We start from the raw sequence: 18,371 nt of genomic DNA on the forward strand, positions 1-18,371 counted from the left end.
CTCTCCTACCATTCATTGCGAAGACACTTGAAAGAGCTGTCTTCAACCAACTAACATCCTTCTTGTCTCTAAACAACCAGCTGGATGTCAACCAATCTGGCTTCAAGAAAGGACATTCAACTGAGACTGCATTACTGTCAGTCACAGAAGCCCTACGGATCGCAAAAGCTGCTTCCAAATCTTCAGTCCTCATTCTCCTGGATCTGTCTGCTGCCTTCGACACGGTGAATCATCAGATCCTTCTGTCCACCCTCTCATCACTGGGCATCACAGGAACTTCACTCCACTGGTTTGAGTCCTATCTCACAGGTAGGTCCTTCAAGGTCGCATGGAGAGGCGAGGTATCCAGAGCACATCAGCTGACCACAGGGGTTCCCCAGGGTTCAGTTCTTGGTCCCCTCCTCTTCTCCATCTACACCACATCACTGGGACACATCATACAGGCACACGGTTTTTCCTACCACTGCTATGCTGATGACACACAGCTCTTCCTCTCCTTTCAACCAGATGATCCCACAGTAGCTGCACGGGTCTCAAGCTGTCTGGCGGACATCTCCACATGGATGAAGGAACACCACCTGCAGCTCAACCTGGCAAAGACTGAGCTTCTCGTCCTCCCTGCCAATCCGTCTCTACAGCACGACTTCACCATCCAGCTAGAGTCATCATTAATCACCCCATCAAGATCGGTCAGAAATCTTGGAGTAACGTTTGATGACCAGCTGACCTTCACAGATCACATTTCAAAGACAGCTCGATCATGCAGGTTTGCACTGCACAACATCAGGAAGATCAGGCCTTTCCTAACTGAGCATGCAACACAACTTATCGTCCAGGCCCTGGTCATCTCTAGGCTTGACTACTGCAATGCCCTTCTGGCTGGACTCCCAGCATGTGCGACCAAACCCCTACAGATGATCCAGAATGCTGCAGCTCGTCTTGTCTTCAACGAGCCCAAGAGGGCCCACGTCACTCCTCTGTTCATCTCTCTGCACTGGCTACCTCTAGCTGCTCGCATCAAGTTCAAGGCTCTGACGCTTGCTTACAGAACTATCACAGGCTCAGCTCCCTCCTACTTTCACTCACTCCTACGAGTCTACATCCCTACCAGACACCTACGATCGGTCAACGAGCGACGTCTCGTGGTTCCATCACAGAAAGCCACAAAATCACTTTCCAGAACATTCTCATTTACAGTTCCATGCTGGTGGAACGCTCTCCCCACCCTCATCCGGAATGCAGAATCCCTGACAACATTCAAAAAACAGCTGAAAACCAATCTCTTCCGTGAGCACTTAACCTTATAAAAAAAAAAAAAAAAAAAAAAATAAAAAAAAATAAAAAAAAAAATCCTTTCCCTTTGAAACATCACTTATCAGGCTTATGCTACTCTGAATAATACCAGAACTTCGTATTTTGAGCACTTCCTGCGTTGTTGTTGCTTTTGCCTCTTTATGATGACTCGCTGAACTTAGTCCTAATTTGTAAGTCGCTTTGGATAAGGGCGTCTGCTAAATGACTAAATGTAAATGTAAATGTAAATGTAAATATATATATATATATATATATATTTTTTTTTTTTTTTTTTTTTTTTTTACCGGTTCTTTGAAATGAACCATTCAAAAGAATCGGCTTGAGGAAACGAGCCATACTTCACTTCTTTTCTCAACGCTTTAAAGAATTGACCAATCACAGTCGTTTGTGATTAATGGTTAAACTATTTTTTTTTTATAATTTAGTAGAGCTTGATGGGGCAGATTTATATTTGCATGACAGGCACAAATTGTTGAATGTAATAGGCTACACTTAAATATTACACTTTGTATTAATTGTACAAAATGTCTCCAGTATGATTAAACTCATCCTGAGATTTTGAATGCGACTCAATGGAGACTTCGGCTTCCGGAGCTCCAATGCGACCCCTTGAGGAAGACCACCGGGCTGTGTGCGCATGACACGCAGGCTAGAGAGAGACAGAGAAGAATCCTCAAACATTGCTAAGATTCTGTAGGCTACTGTAAGGAGCAGGGGTGGCAATATGAAGCCTAATTCTCACCCATAACTATTTAATTACATCAATAATCTTAAATTATTCGGTGACATTTTTTAATAAGTTTCACTTTGCCTAATAATTAAAACATTACAGTGTGTAATGTTCAACAGTCTCTACATAGAAACACGTCTTTATCGTTCTCATCCTTTGAACCTATTTAAGTGTCCATGTCTGTCTTTAAACTTTGCCCCTCCCTAAAATGAATGGGTCACATGTGTTCTTAACTTCCATGTTCAAGGCCCCCGGCTTCAAAGGTCACTGAGCCCCGGAGGCGCGGTTGACCTCTGTGCAGTAAAATGGTTGAGTAAAAGTGAATACACATAAAAGGTTAGGATAATTTTTAAAAGCAATTAAGTTGAGCTGTTAAGTTAATTAAAAGCCTAGCTGCTTCTCAGAAAGATGAGATAGAAGATCTTGACTTTAGCATCAGACGTTTCTCATGGCTCTTCCACATGTTAATGACTCATCATTATATATGGTTACTAAACAGATAGATAGGGTTGTAAAGTTATTGTGTTTTGATTAACTCCATTCAGAAAACAGTTACGACTACTAACCACAAGAGGTCGCTTTAAAATACAACCCCTAACAGCAGCATGTTGCAGGTCAGCACACATGAAAACTCAAGTCAAGACTACCACAACTGGCTTTTAATACTTTTAGTTCTCTAGCCTCTGAAATACATGTTTATTTCCATTTTTGTATTATAACTATTTCAAGATCATAATTACATACAATTTTCTTTTACAATGGATGTTTACAAAAACAGAAAAACAACACGTCTGGAAAGATTGAAGCATGTCAGTTTGTGCTTCAGTCTGACCAGTAACAATCTATTCTGTGCCATATGTAATATAATAAATCAATTTAATAACAGCATTATCACCATTTTCATAATACAGACATTCAGGAAATAAAATAAAAAAACACCATCCAAATTAATTTTATTTTCAAAGTGGAACAGGGCGACAATCCTCTTTGATATTAAAGAAGATCTTTTTTAGAGCATCGTTCAATGTCCAATAGCTCTCCAAAGAGAAACGAAACGTTGCCGTCTAAATTCAGCAGCGGTCCAGAGTAACAGCCTTATCATGGCTCTAAGCAATAACAACAACAAAAAGTTGTGTGCATTTCTTTATATGGGTTTCTTCTAAGACAAGACAGTATAAATTACATTTGAATAAAAGACAATGCAATGACTCCAAACAGAATCAAGTGTTAAGTTCATTATGTGTGTAATCAAATGTATTATTTTAATTTTAAAAAAGTGAAAAAAACAAAACAGAAATGACTGTTACTAATATGACAAAGCATATTGGCATATGCCCTATGCCCTGTTTGAGCATAATGTGTGTTTACTTTGGGCTATTGCAAGCCACAATATTCAAGTGTTTCTTTATTTGAAAAGTCTATTTATTTATTTGAAAGTTAAAACAGATATAACTGCCATATTATCCAGCATTGTTTTCAAGGTCTAAGACAAGTAAAACATAGACAAGTGTGAGAACATGTATAACTGTACACATTGTACTTTAAGCAGATATGTTTTAGAAATATGTACACAAAGTAATGTATCAAAGTTTAATATTCTGAGTATTTGGCATCCCCTGTATGGCAATTGTTTATGTCAGAATGCTGCGTTTGTACAGTACTCCATTACATGATATTAGAACATGCATACAGCAAAACAAAAACTTGACTTAAATGGAATGGGTTTGATTCTTTAGTACATGGTATCAAGACACATTTACAGTCGGGTCACCAAAACATCAGACCCCTCGCTCACACCTGTAGAAGTACAGTTACACGAACACACCCCTAAGAAAGGCAGCAAGGAGACTGCTCCCCATTTTCTATATAGCGTGGAGAACTGCACCTTAAGTAAATAACCCCCCCAAAAAAAACAAATGGTGAGAAAACCTCCCCCCCAGTAAAGTTCACAGTTCCCATCTGGGCACCAGGGGCATGTTCATCAAGGTGAGTCCTAATCTTGAGGTCCATTTATAAGTTTACAAGTTCATGAGCCACAAACTGTTTCAAGCGCTCCAGGTACTGTCCATACAGCTCTACGTCGTTGTGTCCCGCACCCTCCACCCAGAGCGGCTCCACGGGCCGCTGGCAGCGCTCGTACAGGGCCAGCCCATGGGAAAAATCAATCACCTCGTCCTCCGTCCCGTGGATCACCAGCACCGGAGAGGTGACTTTAGAGATTTTATCAATGCTAAAGAAAAAAAAAACAGACAAAAAAAACACATGAGCAGAGTGTTCTGCAATACAGTGTCTTTTAAATCATCATAACGTGTGAAGCTTTGCGAAGTAATTTGTACATGAGACAAAGGGCAATTGTAACAACAACACAAACAAAACTAAAAACTGATTTTGAGGTATAAAGTGGTCCTTTGGATGTCCAGTATTTTCTACTGCCATCTAAAGAACACTATTTTCCTTTAAAATTTAATAACAAATTACCCCATTAACTTAAATGCACATTCTTTGTCTTTCTAAAAAAAAAAATATTGTTTAACCTTCATAAGTATCTAGCTGAAATTTGTTCCTAAATTAGGCTATGTTCACACTGATTATTTGTGTATCCTGATTTGAATCTGATCTAAATTATTGACTGTCCACACTGTGTATCGCAAGGCGCTCTTTTGTTTTCCAGCATGCCGTATCTGCATTGGTTTATTTGGCAATGACTTTGCATCGGTAGGTCTCCGCCAAAAACACGGAGGGGTTTGCAACACAGATGTTTTCTTATTTATAACATGGCAATGTAAAAGCTGCGCTGGACTACGTCTTCTAAGGCAGCAGCAGAAACGTCGGAGGCTGGTATTCCGTGCTGTCGTCTCCGCCGGTATCAAAATTTAAGGGCGTCTCCATTAAATTGTAATTTTCTGTTTTACTGCCACTTTGCAACAACATGTTTCTGCAGTGACTTTCAGCATGTTTCCTATAACAGAGTCTGACATGTTTACTTTTTACGTGGCGTGAGAAAGTGACATAAACCACGGAAAATCCGATCAGAGCGGTCAGACTGAGACAGATTTCCAGAAAAGCGAACCACACATGAATGTAGCTCAGAACAAATTTGTAAAAATCGCATTTCATGTGATTTTTTTGCCGTTCACACTTGCTAAATCCGATTGGATTCCAATCGGATATCCACGAAAATTGGATTTGGACTGACAGTCCGAACAATAATATAATATTATTAACAGTAAAATATATTTGATTTATGTGATGGAAAAGCTACATTTTTAACAGCCATTCCTCCAGTCTTCAGTGTCACATGATCCTAAAATATTATATATATATATATATATATATATATATAAAATTCTAATATTCTGATTTGGTGCTCAAAAAACATTTCTTAGCATTAAAGTTGAAAACTGTTATGCTGCTTAATATTTTTGTGGAAATCATGATAAAAGTAATTTTTATCAATTTAATGTGCCCTTGCTGAATAAAAGTATTAATTTCTTTAAAAGAAAACACTTACTGACCCGAAACCTTTGAATTGTAGTATACGTAAAAAAAAAATATTTAATTGTATTTTTAAATCAAGCATGAAAATATAAATTTCAACTGAAATCAGACTGTTTATCAGTTATACCTGTTGTTTTAAAATGCAAGTGCACAAACACTGAACTACTAGTTGGAAGATATTTGTCACTAGAGGGCACACAATAACAGTAATGGTTAAAGTGCTGGAAACGGATGAACCAACCAGGTGCCTCGTCCGCAACATGGCTGCTGAAAGAAAGGCGTGAACAGTTCATGAACAGTACGTGTCTAATAGGTGTGAGATACAGGACAAATGAGGGGGGAAATGTGGTGGAAGAATTATGAAAAGATGGAGAGTCTAAGCTAAAATAGAGAGACTCACTTGGGGAATGCGTCGAAGCAGTACGTCTTCTTTGTGTCAGGAAAAGCCACCCGCATGCCTGAGGTCAGAGGGGAGTGAAGGACGACGGCAGCGCTCTCGTACCGAGAGGCCAGATCCACCGAAGGGACTGTACCGATGCTCTGGCCGTAAATGATCACATGTTCCGGCCTGATCCCGTACCTAGAACATGACATTCAAATGATGAGTTAAAATACAGACGCACATACACATCTACACTGATGATGCTGAGAACAGAACACAATTATCATGAATCGAGAGTACAGGTTGTTTAACCCACTTTTAGAACCAGACAAACTGGGAAGCACCCTTGCTGTTTTGTAGTTAGACTCAATGACCGAATCTTTCGATAGACCGTTCATAAACATTACGTAACCTCAATTGACATGCCCAACTTAAGTGTTATTACTTTCACAAAAAGGCATAGGCGTGAGCCAAGATTTAAGAGCAGATACTAGAACAATTTAATCATTCAAGTCATTAAATCAAACCATTCCTGCAAGTCAAGCTGCTTGCAGTCAACAGTCTCCATTCCATTGCATTTCATCATGTGATTGCATAAAGAGAATAAAACCTTTTTTTTGGTAACACTTTACAATAAGGTCCTATTAATTAATGTCATAATTAATTAATAACATTAACAATGAACAATACATTTGTTACAGTATATTTTAATCTTATTTAATGTTAGATAATGAAAATACAACTGTTCATTGTTAGTTCATGTCATGTCCATTAAATAATATTATTAACAGATACAACTTTTGATTTTAATAAATGTTAGTTTATGTGAAATAATGTAGTTAACTAATGTTAACAAATAAAGCCTTACGGTAAAGTGTTACTGTTTTGTTTTGTATGCACTGATATTATAATTCTGGTCTAATAAACGATTACACTAAAAACAAACACTAACTTGATATATTCAGTAATATTCTCCACCCACGGTTCCGTACGCACTTTTTTATTTTATTTTTAATTTTTAAATAACTCATAAAACAGACAGTTCCGCTAATGTATTTTCTGACGATGGATACACATTCTGGCTTCCCAATATATTCCAACAGGGATGATCAAAAAAACATCACTCTTTGTAAACTTTTTTCATTGAGAGTGCCGTATGCTCGAACATGACCAGTCATATATATGCAATTTAATACAATATGCATTCAAGAGTATGCTGAGCAACAACTAAGGAGAGAAAAAGTGAGCTTGATGACAGTAGTCACTGCATGATCGTGATCAATTAATCAATTACGGTCTACAGTAAAAAGCCATGAGAACAGATGATTTCAAGGAATCCAGTGAGTCAAGAATCCAAGAATCTCAGATTCAATTCTCTTGTACAGTGAAACTTGCACAGGACCATTTGTATTTAAATCAGCAAATGATACCGTGACCATCAAAACACCTCTACTATGGAGAGGATGGTGTAAAGGTTGGTTATCCTAGGCGGTGTGTCCACATTCCATGCCATATTATAAAGCGCATGATCACTTAGTCAGCTGACTGCAGTGCCACAGAGAGGTCTGGGTGAAGAGATCATGGACCTGAGATGTAAAGAGAAATTACTCCAAAAGTAGGTCATATGATAAGCGTAAAGTAACACATATCAATGGACTTATGCTGTACATTGTACTCTGTCCAGTGTGCAATTACACAGCATTAAAATGCTTGACTGCTGTCTTGCTGGCAAACAGAAGGTGATAGAACTGGTTTGAAGTTGAAACTGAAAATTGTTGTTGTGTGACCAAAATAAATATAAATATTTGCATCTGATTCACAAGTGGACCTCACATGTAACACATCATGGATTACAATTCATTCATTCAGTTACCTACACAATCATGCCATCTTAAAAAATCAATAAAAAAAAATCAATCTTGTTCAGATTATACAATGGGCCGTTAAGACCAATACAGTCATCAAGTTTGTCCTCTGGGACAAAAATCACATGATTCTACATTACTCTGTGTGATCATGTGAGAGGAGGTGGAATGTGTTTTGGAGAGAGGCAGAACAGATGGTCAAGGATGAGAAAAAGGAGAAGGGACTCTACAAAGTCATTCTCAAAAAGAGCATTCTTTAGGGAACAGTTCTTTCAAACATAAAAATGATTTCATTATTCACCCTCATGTTGTTTAAAACCCATATGCTGTTATTATTTTCCACTGAACAAGCAGGAATTTAATGCCATCCAACAGTTCATAGTTATCCAGTCTGTCAAGTTTAAAGTAAAATGTGTATTTTATTTGACTAGTATTAGAGCTGCACGATTAATCGTATTTTAATCGTGGTAACGATTAATTAAAAATAATCGTTGCAATATTTACCCCACTGATTAATTAACATTCCATTATCTTACATTGGTAACAAGCCTCCACTAACTTTCCTGCTTGGGGGTTGCCAGATGTTAAGAGAATAAATTCCCCAAATAGAGCATTTCTCTTAAAAGGACACATTTTCTGCCCAGTGTTTCACTTAATCTGGCAACCACGCACACCTCTCTGGCAGCAAACAAGCGCTGATGATCTGACAAGTGACAAACATGTACATTAGAGTTTAGCGATGTTCATTGTGAAATTCTGTTTGAAATGTCATACAGCCAGTCTGTGTTCCTTCACAAGACTGCGTGTGCGATTTGCTGCTAATAAATCTGTGACAACATGTAATAAATCTATAATGTCTATAAATCTGTAATGATTCTTGAGCATATTGTTTGCGATCATGGTTGATGAATAAATGCTGTCCGTGCAACCTCTCTGTACAATACAAAGTAAAACATTTTCATGGTTTAGCTTTTGATAGAAGCTTCTTAAGGTTTTACCTTTTTTTTTTTTCATCATGTAAAGCAGTTGAAAACTACATTGCCATCGTCTGTTTGCAGTGTTTAATCATTTCAAAGATGAAAAAGTCAAATGAAAAAAAGACTAGTATCGTTCTTTGCTGTCTGATGAATTTGCATTTGTGGAGCGACCTCTCATTTGCAACTGAATTGCCTCTCATAAAATAAAAATATCTAATATAAAGACAAATTACAAAGCACTCACCAAAACCATGCATTATCAGAAGTCACATTAATGGTAAGTAAGTAGTGTTCAATGTACTCATTTTTGAGCAAAATAATCATGTTTATCAGTTTAACCATTATCGTGTAAGAAGATGGACTCCTTTTATTTTCACATTACAATTTTTTTTTATATTATCTTTTTGCCGCTTGACAGGCATGGTCAATGTGAACCGTAGGTCAATAATGACCAATTCGAATTCATTTCAAGTACATATTCAGGCTTTTAAAAGGGTCACATGCTTTCAGATTCTGGAGAACTCTGATGGTCTATGGAATGGCTTTTTAGTCAGTTTTAGAAAAAGATGGTAGGACCTCACCAAAGACCTAATGATATAGAGTACTCATAAACACTAAATGAAGTACATCTATTTAATTTCAAGCTGCTCAATATGTTGGCTATAAAGATAAGAAAATTAAATCAGCACTATTTGTTGCCTTGACAACAAATCATAAATTGTTCAGATAAACAATAACATGTACCAGACTACCTTTCTTAATTTAATATAGCAGCTGGCTGACAGCAAGTCTACACTGATAAACTTATAGATACAAAAACCTGCTGAGTTAAACCATCAGGAAGTTATTTTTTACTTCCTGGGTAGACAATGTTGCCATGACTGCAATCGGGCCTGTCCCTCCAGGACTCCCTGGGAATCAGTTGCTAGGCAACCAATCAATATTTGACTTGGAGAACTGGCTGCTGGCACCTCCCTCCCTCACCTCTCAGAGGGAGCTGCGCTCCATTAAAGACGGATACTAAATTCTCCCAGGCTTCTCGAGTGAGCCCCTCTCAGCCCTCAGCCCAAAAACACTCAAGCACAACGGTCATTATATCACTTCAGGAGGGAGGAGGGCACAGGGGTCTCATTCAATACAACTGCTACTGCTGGTTGCCGTGGCGTTTCCTTTATGACATCACAGTCATCGTCTTCTGAGGGGGGAAAATCTCTCGCAGACAAAAGCCATTTCCTTTGCTTCTTCCTTTCAGGGGAACGGTCTCAGACTCTTGGACTTGGAAGACAATACACATCACCGTTTTACTGTTTTGAAGACGAAACCAGATGGTTCTGTTTGGTAGAAGTTGACATACACCAAGTCTGGTTGCAAATACCTATATGAAACACACACATGCTGCAATGGCTAGCTGTGATAACAGATGGTCTTATCCGGACCAACCCCTTAGATATGAACCCGGCCCAAGTCGAGTAATTCAGGCTGCGGCAAAATATTGCACTGGAGTTCCCAGTGCCATCCGCTCTTCTTGTAAATGCTTAGTGTCCATGTACGTGCGTCAACACCACCTGATGTTTCAACACTGACTCACCTGGCTGAGCAGACAGAAAGGTGTGGCTGTCCTACACTAACATTACACAATATAAACAATCTCATAATGATTCTCTGCTGTGGTTAAGCAAGGCAATGCTGCCTGTACCAGTGGCTAGGACTGAACTTGAACACTCGCAAAAACATGAACATACTTCAAGCTTGATTGGGAAATCTTTGGGAATTGGGATATGTATCGGTATTGGACATTTAATTGTTTACACCTATTTTAAGAGTTAGATCATCATCTAGCACCAGTAAAATGATAGCAATAGGTTATGGCGAAAGTTTAACTCTTAAGAGCATTATGCACTATGCTTTCCTGCATTAAATAAAAATTCACTAGCAAAATTAATTCATCCATGTATCCCATTCTTTTTTGGGGGGGGAAATAAATTCTAGTGAAAACGACAGACTTCTCTCTATGCCGGACTTCTCCAATCATTACATTTATTTAAATCCCGCCCCAAGCTGCAAGCTCACATTCATTTTTGAGTTCAAAACGCACATTTCAAAATCCAGTCAACAAATGATGATGGATAGAACCAATTTCTTGTCTGATAATTAATTGTGGCTTTAAAAAACACATGTTGGATTGAGTTACTATGCACAAGTAACATGTTTGTCGAGTATAGTATACCTTTACGATATCATCCATAACACAAATACAATTATTAGTTTTTCCATCAGCCAGAATTTAAATATTGTTATACACCTAAAAATTATTTACTAGTTCAAGGAGGTTAAATAATAATAGCCAATTTTCTATATTTTTATATAATGTTGACTGAATAATCTGACCTTTGTGACAACTGATTTCCAATACTATACAGTTTCTTTGCAGTGTTTAGTTTCATGGATTTCATCTCACATGAAAAAAGTCAAATCAACATTTAATGTCCATTTATTCATAAGTAGCTTTGTAATAAGAAGAATAATACATAAACCCAGACAGAGTGATCAATGAACTCAGTAAACGGACATGGTACACATTCAAAACTGTGATCTTGCTACCTGATGTAAAAGCTGCTTTTTTTGTGATTAGAAATCATATTCCGTTGGCCATTCAACAAAGGGACGAGCAAAAAAAGCTTTGTTGCACGCCTCGCAGAGTCAATCAGTATGGTCTGATAAGCACTCTCGTCTATTGAGATCAGATGGAGAATTTCCAAGGCAAATATTTTCAACAGACATCTAAAGGCAGGTGCTCTTTATGCTAGCTGTTTGGAAGATTCTATTTTTGAGGGATGTTTAAACCATCAAAAACTGAAAAGCAGATGAAAACCCAAAGTCCTCACACAAACACAGAAATATGTGCCTTTAAAAACACTATACTGCAGTGAAACATTTAAAGCCCAAAGACTCCTTCCACAAATGTTCTTTTAAAACAAAAAGAAGAAAAAAAAAGGCCCTCACACCACAGCCTTTTTTCCAAATAAAAGGTTTGGAGATCTGTAAAAGCACAATTTGTAATCTGGATTCTCACGATCCTCTATTTGAGCACAATTTAATAATAAAAAACAGGCAATGCTGGCCAGCTCTGACAAAATGAGATTAAAATGCCAATTATCCTCCAGAAATGGTGGGGAAAGAACTGCATACAATGGTGACCTACCAAGCTAAAAAATGTGTTTCTATGAATAAAGAAAAGAAATTCCCAGCAGGGGCCACAGTTTTATAGGAATAAGAGAAGATTTGGATGGGCCAGCCTACTTACTCCAACTCCTCTCTCAAAACACATAAAACACCTTACACAAACATATACATAAACACACAATAAAGTTATATTCTTCAGAGTGGCAGGCAGTCAGACTAGTTTATCTGCACTGTAATCTGAATCGTGTCCTTGTGTGGGACGGCCTGATGCATCTTCTGTGGCTGATATGGCAATGCGTGGGAACATTGAAAGTGACCAGAAGAACAGCGTGGGACTGCCTCATGAGGTACGACCTAACCCTCAGGGATATGACTTGTCAAACAGCGTGGACTGTGTTCAAGAGCATCAGCTGTACTTTCTGACACCACATGCATGCATGCACACACACACATATACAGACGCAGAACACGGCTGTTATACACACACACACCCAAACCCAAAACATTATTGTGGTCACGAACACAAAGCCATTTTGCATGTTATTCTCCCTCTTGCAAGAACAACGAAAATGCAAAATATTGTTACATAGCAATTAACAGAACTAAGTTCTCATGACCAGTAACCCCAGATGACACACATGTACGGAAAGACAAATAGGAATTTAGGGCACATGATAGAGTGAACGGCCTTGAGATAGTTTCTCTATGTCCACAGTGTCTCAAATAGCTGCCACTGGGAGAAAAAAAACAACAAAAAAACACTTCAGCCATCTGAGGCCTGAGTTAGTGTGATTCAGCTATCTATGAGGAAATTAAACTTTCCTTTGCTGCACTCTTAAAAAATCTAAATACAACCGCAATTTGAAACAAACATGACTCTTGACATTATAAGTCCATCGCAAAGGACTCCAAAGGATTAAAAAAAAAGCACAGGACATGCAGATGGGGGATGGGATTCAAGGGGTAAAGGCAATATTAAATATATCCCCCCCCCCCCCCCCCCCCCCCTAGGAACTAACATGGACAAAGACCAAAAGCAGAGTAAACCGGCTAGATATTCAAACATTTGTGTAATTATTTTATAGACCCATAGGAATATGAATGGGTAGTATTTGGGATATTCAAATCTACATATTTTTTAAATCGACCAGTTGGGGGGTTGCTGTGTATAAATAGAGTGGTGTCAGGTTCACTTGACACGTTTTAAACGCGGTTCACACAAAGCATTCTTGCATTTAAAAAGGCGCAGGACGGAAAAAGGACAAGAACACAGGACAAAAGCTCCTTGAGAAGTATTTTTAAAGTCAATAAAACAGAATGCAGGGGTCTCAACTCAGCACATGTTTTTAAAAGCTAGACTATATTTAACTTGCCCGCCATTTTCAAAAACAATACACTAAAAACAAGAGACGTGGCATAAGAGCTTTAAATGGGGGGGGGGGGGGGGGGGGGGGGGGACTTTACCGTACTCATTTACTGCAGTAAATGAGAATTTGAATGATCACTTGATAAAATTGACTGTAAAAGACTTTCATAATGTTACAAACGATTACTGTTTTAAATCAAATTCTGTTCTTAAGAATGTTCTATTCATCAAAGAATCCTGAAAAAGACTAATGGTTTCCAAAAAAAAAAAAAATTCTCAACATTCATACATGGTAATAAGAAATGTTTCTTTAGCACCAAATCAGTGTAATATGTTCTCTGAAAAATCATGTGACACTGAAATCTAAAGTATTGGCTGCTGAGAATTCAGCTTTGCCATCACAAGAATTAATTATTGCAGTGCATTACAACTATATGACAGGAAGATCTAAAGAAACCAACAACATGTTTATTAGATCCCATACTCACAAAACTACTGAAAGAGTTGTTACCTATAGCAGAAAATCCCCTTCTCAACATTACCTACTCGTCTCTAACTCTGGGTCATGTCCCAAGACCCTTCAAGCTGGCTGTTATTAAGCCTCTCATTAAGAAACCACAACCAACCACAAATTAGAGACCCATTTCAAATCTTCCATTTAGCCCATGTCTAAAAAAACTAGAAACAGTTGTGTCCGCTCAAGTGTGATCCTTTTTGCAAAACAATTATATTTATGACATTTTTATTTATTTCATTTTGTTTATTTAAACGGGGAATTATCCAAGTTAACGCCAGTAAATGATGGAGTGCCCCAAGGGTCTGTTTTAGGCTCTCTGCTATTTTCAATTGCCCCTTAGTAATATTATTAGTAAACATGGAATTAGTTTCCACTGTTATGCTGATGATACTCAGTTATTTATTTCATCATGTCCAGATGAAATCTCTAAATTATCCAAATTGACAGATAAATCTTCGATTACCAGTATTTGTTTTCTATTAAATTTGAATAAGAAATGAGGTATTACTTATTGGACCAAAAACATGTACACAGAATCTCTTAGAGTACAATGTGCATTTGTTACTTCATCCTCTACAGTTAAAAACCTGGGTGTTATATTACACAGTAACTCATCTTTCGAAAATTATATTTCATGTTACAAAAACAGCCTTCTTCAACCTCAGAAACATCGCTAAGCTATGGAAAATGTTATCTGTTTCTGATGCTGAAAAGCTAGTTCATGCATTAATGACCTCTAGACAAGATTACTATAATGCTTTACTAGGTGGTCCTGCGTCCTTAATAATCAAGCTACAGTTATTCCAAAATGCAGCTGCTAGAGTTCTAGCCAGGTCAAGAAAATATTATCATATAACCCCAATTTTATCATCTCTTTGCTACACTGGTTACCTATTAAGTTCTGTATCGATTACAATGTATTGCTACTGATCTATAATGCCCTAAATGGTTTAGCTCCTGTGTGTTTAACTGATCTTCTGTCGCGCTACAACCCATCATGCTCTTTAGGGTTACAAAACTCTGGACTTTTGGTAGTACCTTGGATATTTAAGTCCACTAAGAGAGGGAGAGCATTTTCATATTTGACTTCTTAACTCTAGAATAGCCTTCCTGATAATGTTCTGGGCTCAGACACACTCTCCCAGTTTAAACCTAGATTAAAGACATCTCTTTAGCCAAGCATCTCATAACCTTACACTCCAGTTATATCAGATCAAATGCACATGACTATCTATTGCTTGAAATGTTATGAACAGCAGCTACGCTAATTATTTTCCATTTGCTTTATGGGTATCTAGAGATTACCCAAGCTCCAGTTTGGATCCAGCCTCTTATGAAGAATAAAACAATATGTATTGTGAAAAGCTCTATACAAATAAATGTGAATTTAATTATATTTTTGAAGTAGGCTATATTACAATAGAATTTTTTTTTTAAACTGCAATATTTACAAACATAAAAAAAAACTCTTACTGCCACTACTGAATAGAGTCATTCTATTTAGGAAGTGTAGTAAGAGGCCAGTGTGACTTCAGATGGGGAAATGTGATGTAAGAGACAAAAAACAAAAAGCAAACCTGATAAACACAACTGATGAATGCAACAGAAGAAACAGTCTATTTGTGAAAAGCCTCAAACAACTATCCGAATGAAGTGGCTTTCAAGTGTACTCTCACCTTGTTCTCAGTGCATGCCAGGCAGCGTCCACATCAGCATACAAATTCTTCTCTGAAGGCTTTCCTGAGCTTGCCCCATAACCAGAGTAGTCATAGGAGAACACGTTGCAGTTGATGCGGGAGCCCAAGCCGATGTAGAAGCTACTCATCTGACCCAAGTCTACAGCATTACCATGGGAGAACAACAAGGTGTAGCGAGCGTTTGGAGAACATCGCACAAACATACAGGCGATTCGGTTTCCCCTAGATGTCCGGGTCATGAAACACTCAATGGCGTCCTTCTCCCGGGCAGAGTACTGCCAATCCGCACGCTCAGAAAGGTGGAGGGTCCAGCGGCTGCCGCTCTCGTCACACATGAGGGTGTAAGTGGGCTCCGGAGGAAGGAAGGCCAGCTTGGAGGCTATTCTGCTCGGGCACGGTGGACAGCAGAAAAGGCAACACAGCTCACTCAATGACAGGTGATTCATCCTTCACTTGAGAAGAACAACACAGCAGATTGGAAAATGAGTGAGGTGGAAACACAAAAAATTTAAATGTTTGTCTTAAAATGACTCAAATGAAAATTCTCAACCCCATGTAGTTTCAAACCTGTATAGCTTTCTTCTGAGGGACACAAAATAAGATATTCTGAACAATATCTTTTTTTTTTTTTATATATAAAATTAAAGTAAAAGGGTGGAAAAAAAATTCTGTGTTCCACATAATAATGAGTGTCATACAGGTTTAAAACAACAAAATTATAAATTATAACATTTACATTTTTGGGTGAACTACACTTTTAAAGGTGAAGCATCAAGATTGAATCTGCATAGTAAGATGAGACATTGGCATTTTACAAACAATGTATTTACCCAAAGAAGACATAATAGTTTACTTAAGATGAGTAAATATATGCAGACCTCTTATAACTCAACTGACAAATTCCTTGTGTGTGTGTAAACATACTTGGCAATAAAGCTCATTCTGATTCTGATTCTGAACTGACAGAAATGTTGTGATCCAGTAAAATGGGTGAGTATGTCCTTAAATTGTTTATTCCATGTAGCTTAAAGTAAATCAATATTAAAAGTCCACACTGTTAGGATACACAAAAAATACAAACTTAACAGTATCTGGGATGAAACTAAACAGATTTCATTAACAAAAATGTTCAATATTCACCCCATCGTAGTGCTAATTTGATGTCATTAATAATGACTCTCAGACTTCACCCTGAGGTTAGTTTTGATGTGTGCTATCATCGATCAGATCACTTTTTCTATATGTCATGACAGCTGAAAAACACCTTCATTTTTGGGGTTTCTAGGCTAGGCTCCTTTGTTATTGCCAATGTTTTACAAACCTGAGAAACATACCATCAGTAATCCACATCACAGCTTCATAATATTCCAAACATTTGTCTAGAATTTCATTGAAACCGCTTAACCACCTTATTATGAACTCCAAGTAGGTGACCACATTAATTTAGTACCAAAAGAACCATTTTTAACAATATTCTTAATTTACTGGCAGACCATAGAATTTGGTAGCAGAGAGGAAAAAACACTGTGAATCAGACTCAGATCTGACCTATGATAAGCAAATCCCCACCCTCAATTTCATTAAGCAGGAAACCATCTTGTCTGGGGCATTTGGACTTCACATTGAAGGGAAAGCAAAAGCTAAAATTATCATCACAATATTACATATCACACACGACATCCCAAATAATTAGCTGAGGTTAATCTTTTTAGTATTATTATTAAAGGTCAAATTGGGGGTGGGGGGTACAAGAACCTGTTATTTCACTCACTAGAAGGTTTTTAAAGGGATACTCCACTTTAAAATGAAAATTCGGTCATCATATACTCACCCTCATGTTGTTTCAAACCTGTATGAATTTCTTTCTTATGCTGAACAGAAAGGAAGATATTTAGAAGAATGTCAGTAACCAGACAGTTTCTGGTCTCATTGACTTCCATAGTAGGAAAAATATATATACTATGGAAGTCAATGAGACCAGAAACTGTCTGGTTACAGACAGTCTTCTAAATATCTTCCTTTCTGTTCAGCAGAAGAAAGAAATTCATACAGGTTTGAAACAACATGAGGGTGCTTATATGATGACCGAATTTTCATTTTAAAGTGAAGTATCCCTTTAAAGATGAGCCTATTTCCCCTTAAGTAATAATCAGACACTTGGCCCACATGAATTTATAATCAAATAACATTAGAGACTTGTTATTCACACACTATATATATATATATATATATATATATATATATATATATATATATATATATATATATATATATAAAACTTAAGTATTCGATATAATAATCTACAGGGTTATTACAAGATGATATTAAGATCTACATAGATATTACAAGATGATATTTAGAAGGTATCAGTGACAATGACACTGAACTAAATGGAATCAAAAGTGTTTGCTAACTGAAACAAGCTTAGTTAACATATTAATTACATTATTTAATGAGTGCAACGTTAACAGTTGAACTGAAAAGGCTGAAACGAGCTATTTTGTTAGCTCGGTCAGCTAATTACCTGTGTTAGAATGTCTTGAGGTTGGTGAGTGCAGAAACGCTTTGATCTGGTGAAGTCGCAGAATTAGATGAGTCAGATATGAGATCCCCTTTAACAGATCACTCCGTCCCCTTAGCCAGATCAAGAGTTCATCAAAACCTGCCTCTAGTCCGTCCGATCTTGTCAACATGTGGCCACTGTTTAATAGTCAAACGAAATCAAAGGCTGAATGTGTTAATACGGCCGTAACGTTAATACCTAATCTAATCCGTCCGGTACGGGTGATCTCATCTCTCACCAACGCGTGCCCAGTGCCAAACGCTGGCTTTCTTCTGATTT

At 37.6% G+C, this 18,371-nt stretch overlaps 1 protein-coding gene across 2 annotated transcripts; it reads right to left on the reverse strand.

Moving 5' to 3' along the window:
• Positions 1–2,681: 2,681 nt before the first annotated feature.
• On the reverse strand, positions 2,682–18,353 carry abhd17b (abhydrolase domain containing 17B, depalmitoylase). 2 transcript variants are annotated; one of them, XM_082169867.1, is made up of 4 exons: positions 18,054–18,353; positions 15,509–15,976; positions 5,943–6,122; positions 2,682–4,274 (listed from the first exon to the last, which is right to left on the reverse strand). In XM_082169867.1, exons 2-4 carry the CDS (start codon positions 15,973–15,975, stop codon positions 4,055–4,057), a joined length of 867 nt encoding a protein of 288 aa, XP_082025993.1. In that variant the 5' UTR covers position 15,976; positions 18,054–18,353; the 3' UTR covers positions 2,682–4,054. The 2 variants fall into 2 exon arrangements, with proteins under 2 accessions (XP_082025993.1, XP_082025992.1); XM_082169866.1 differs by having other exon boundaries at positions 15,509–15,981; positions 18,054–18,352.
• Positions 18,354–18,371: the final 18 nt, after the last annotated feature.

The sequence above is a fragment of the Leuciscus leuciscus genome (genome assembly GCF_965113295.1).
Source record: "Leuciscus leuciscus genome assembly, chromosome: 5".
NCBI classification, from domain to species: Eukaryota; Metazoa; Chordata; class Actinopteri; order Cypriniformes; family Leuciscidae; genus Leuciscus; species Leuciscus leuciscus.

Bases quoted from the DNA above. Each gene is read 5' to 3' on its own strand.
- abhd17b (XM_082169867.1), bottom strand. From the start codon at position 15,975: ATGAATCACCTGTCATTGAGTGAGCTGTGTTGCCTTTTCTGCTGTCCA. The intron at 6,123-15,508 runs GTGAGAGTACAC...GTCATGTTCTAG, and splicing joins TGGCATGCACTGAGAACAAG to GTACGGGATCAGGCCGGAAC. The intron at 4,275-5,942 runs GTGAGTCTCTCT...TTTTTTCTTTAG, and splicing joins TGCTTCGACGCATTCCCCAA to CATTGATAAAATCTCTAAAG.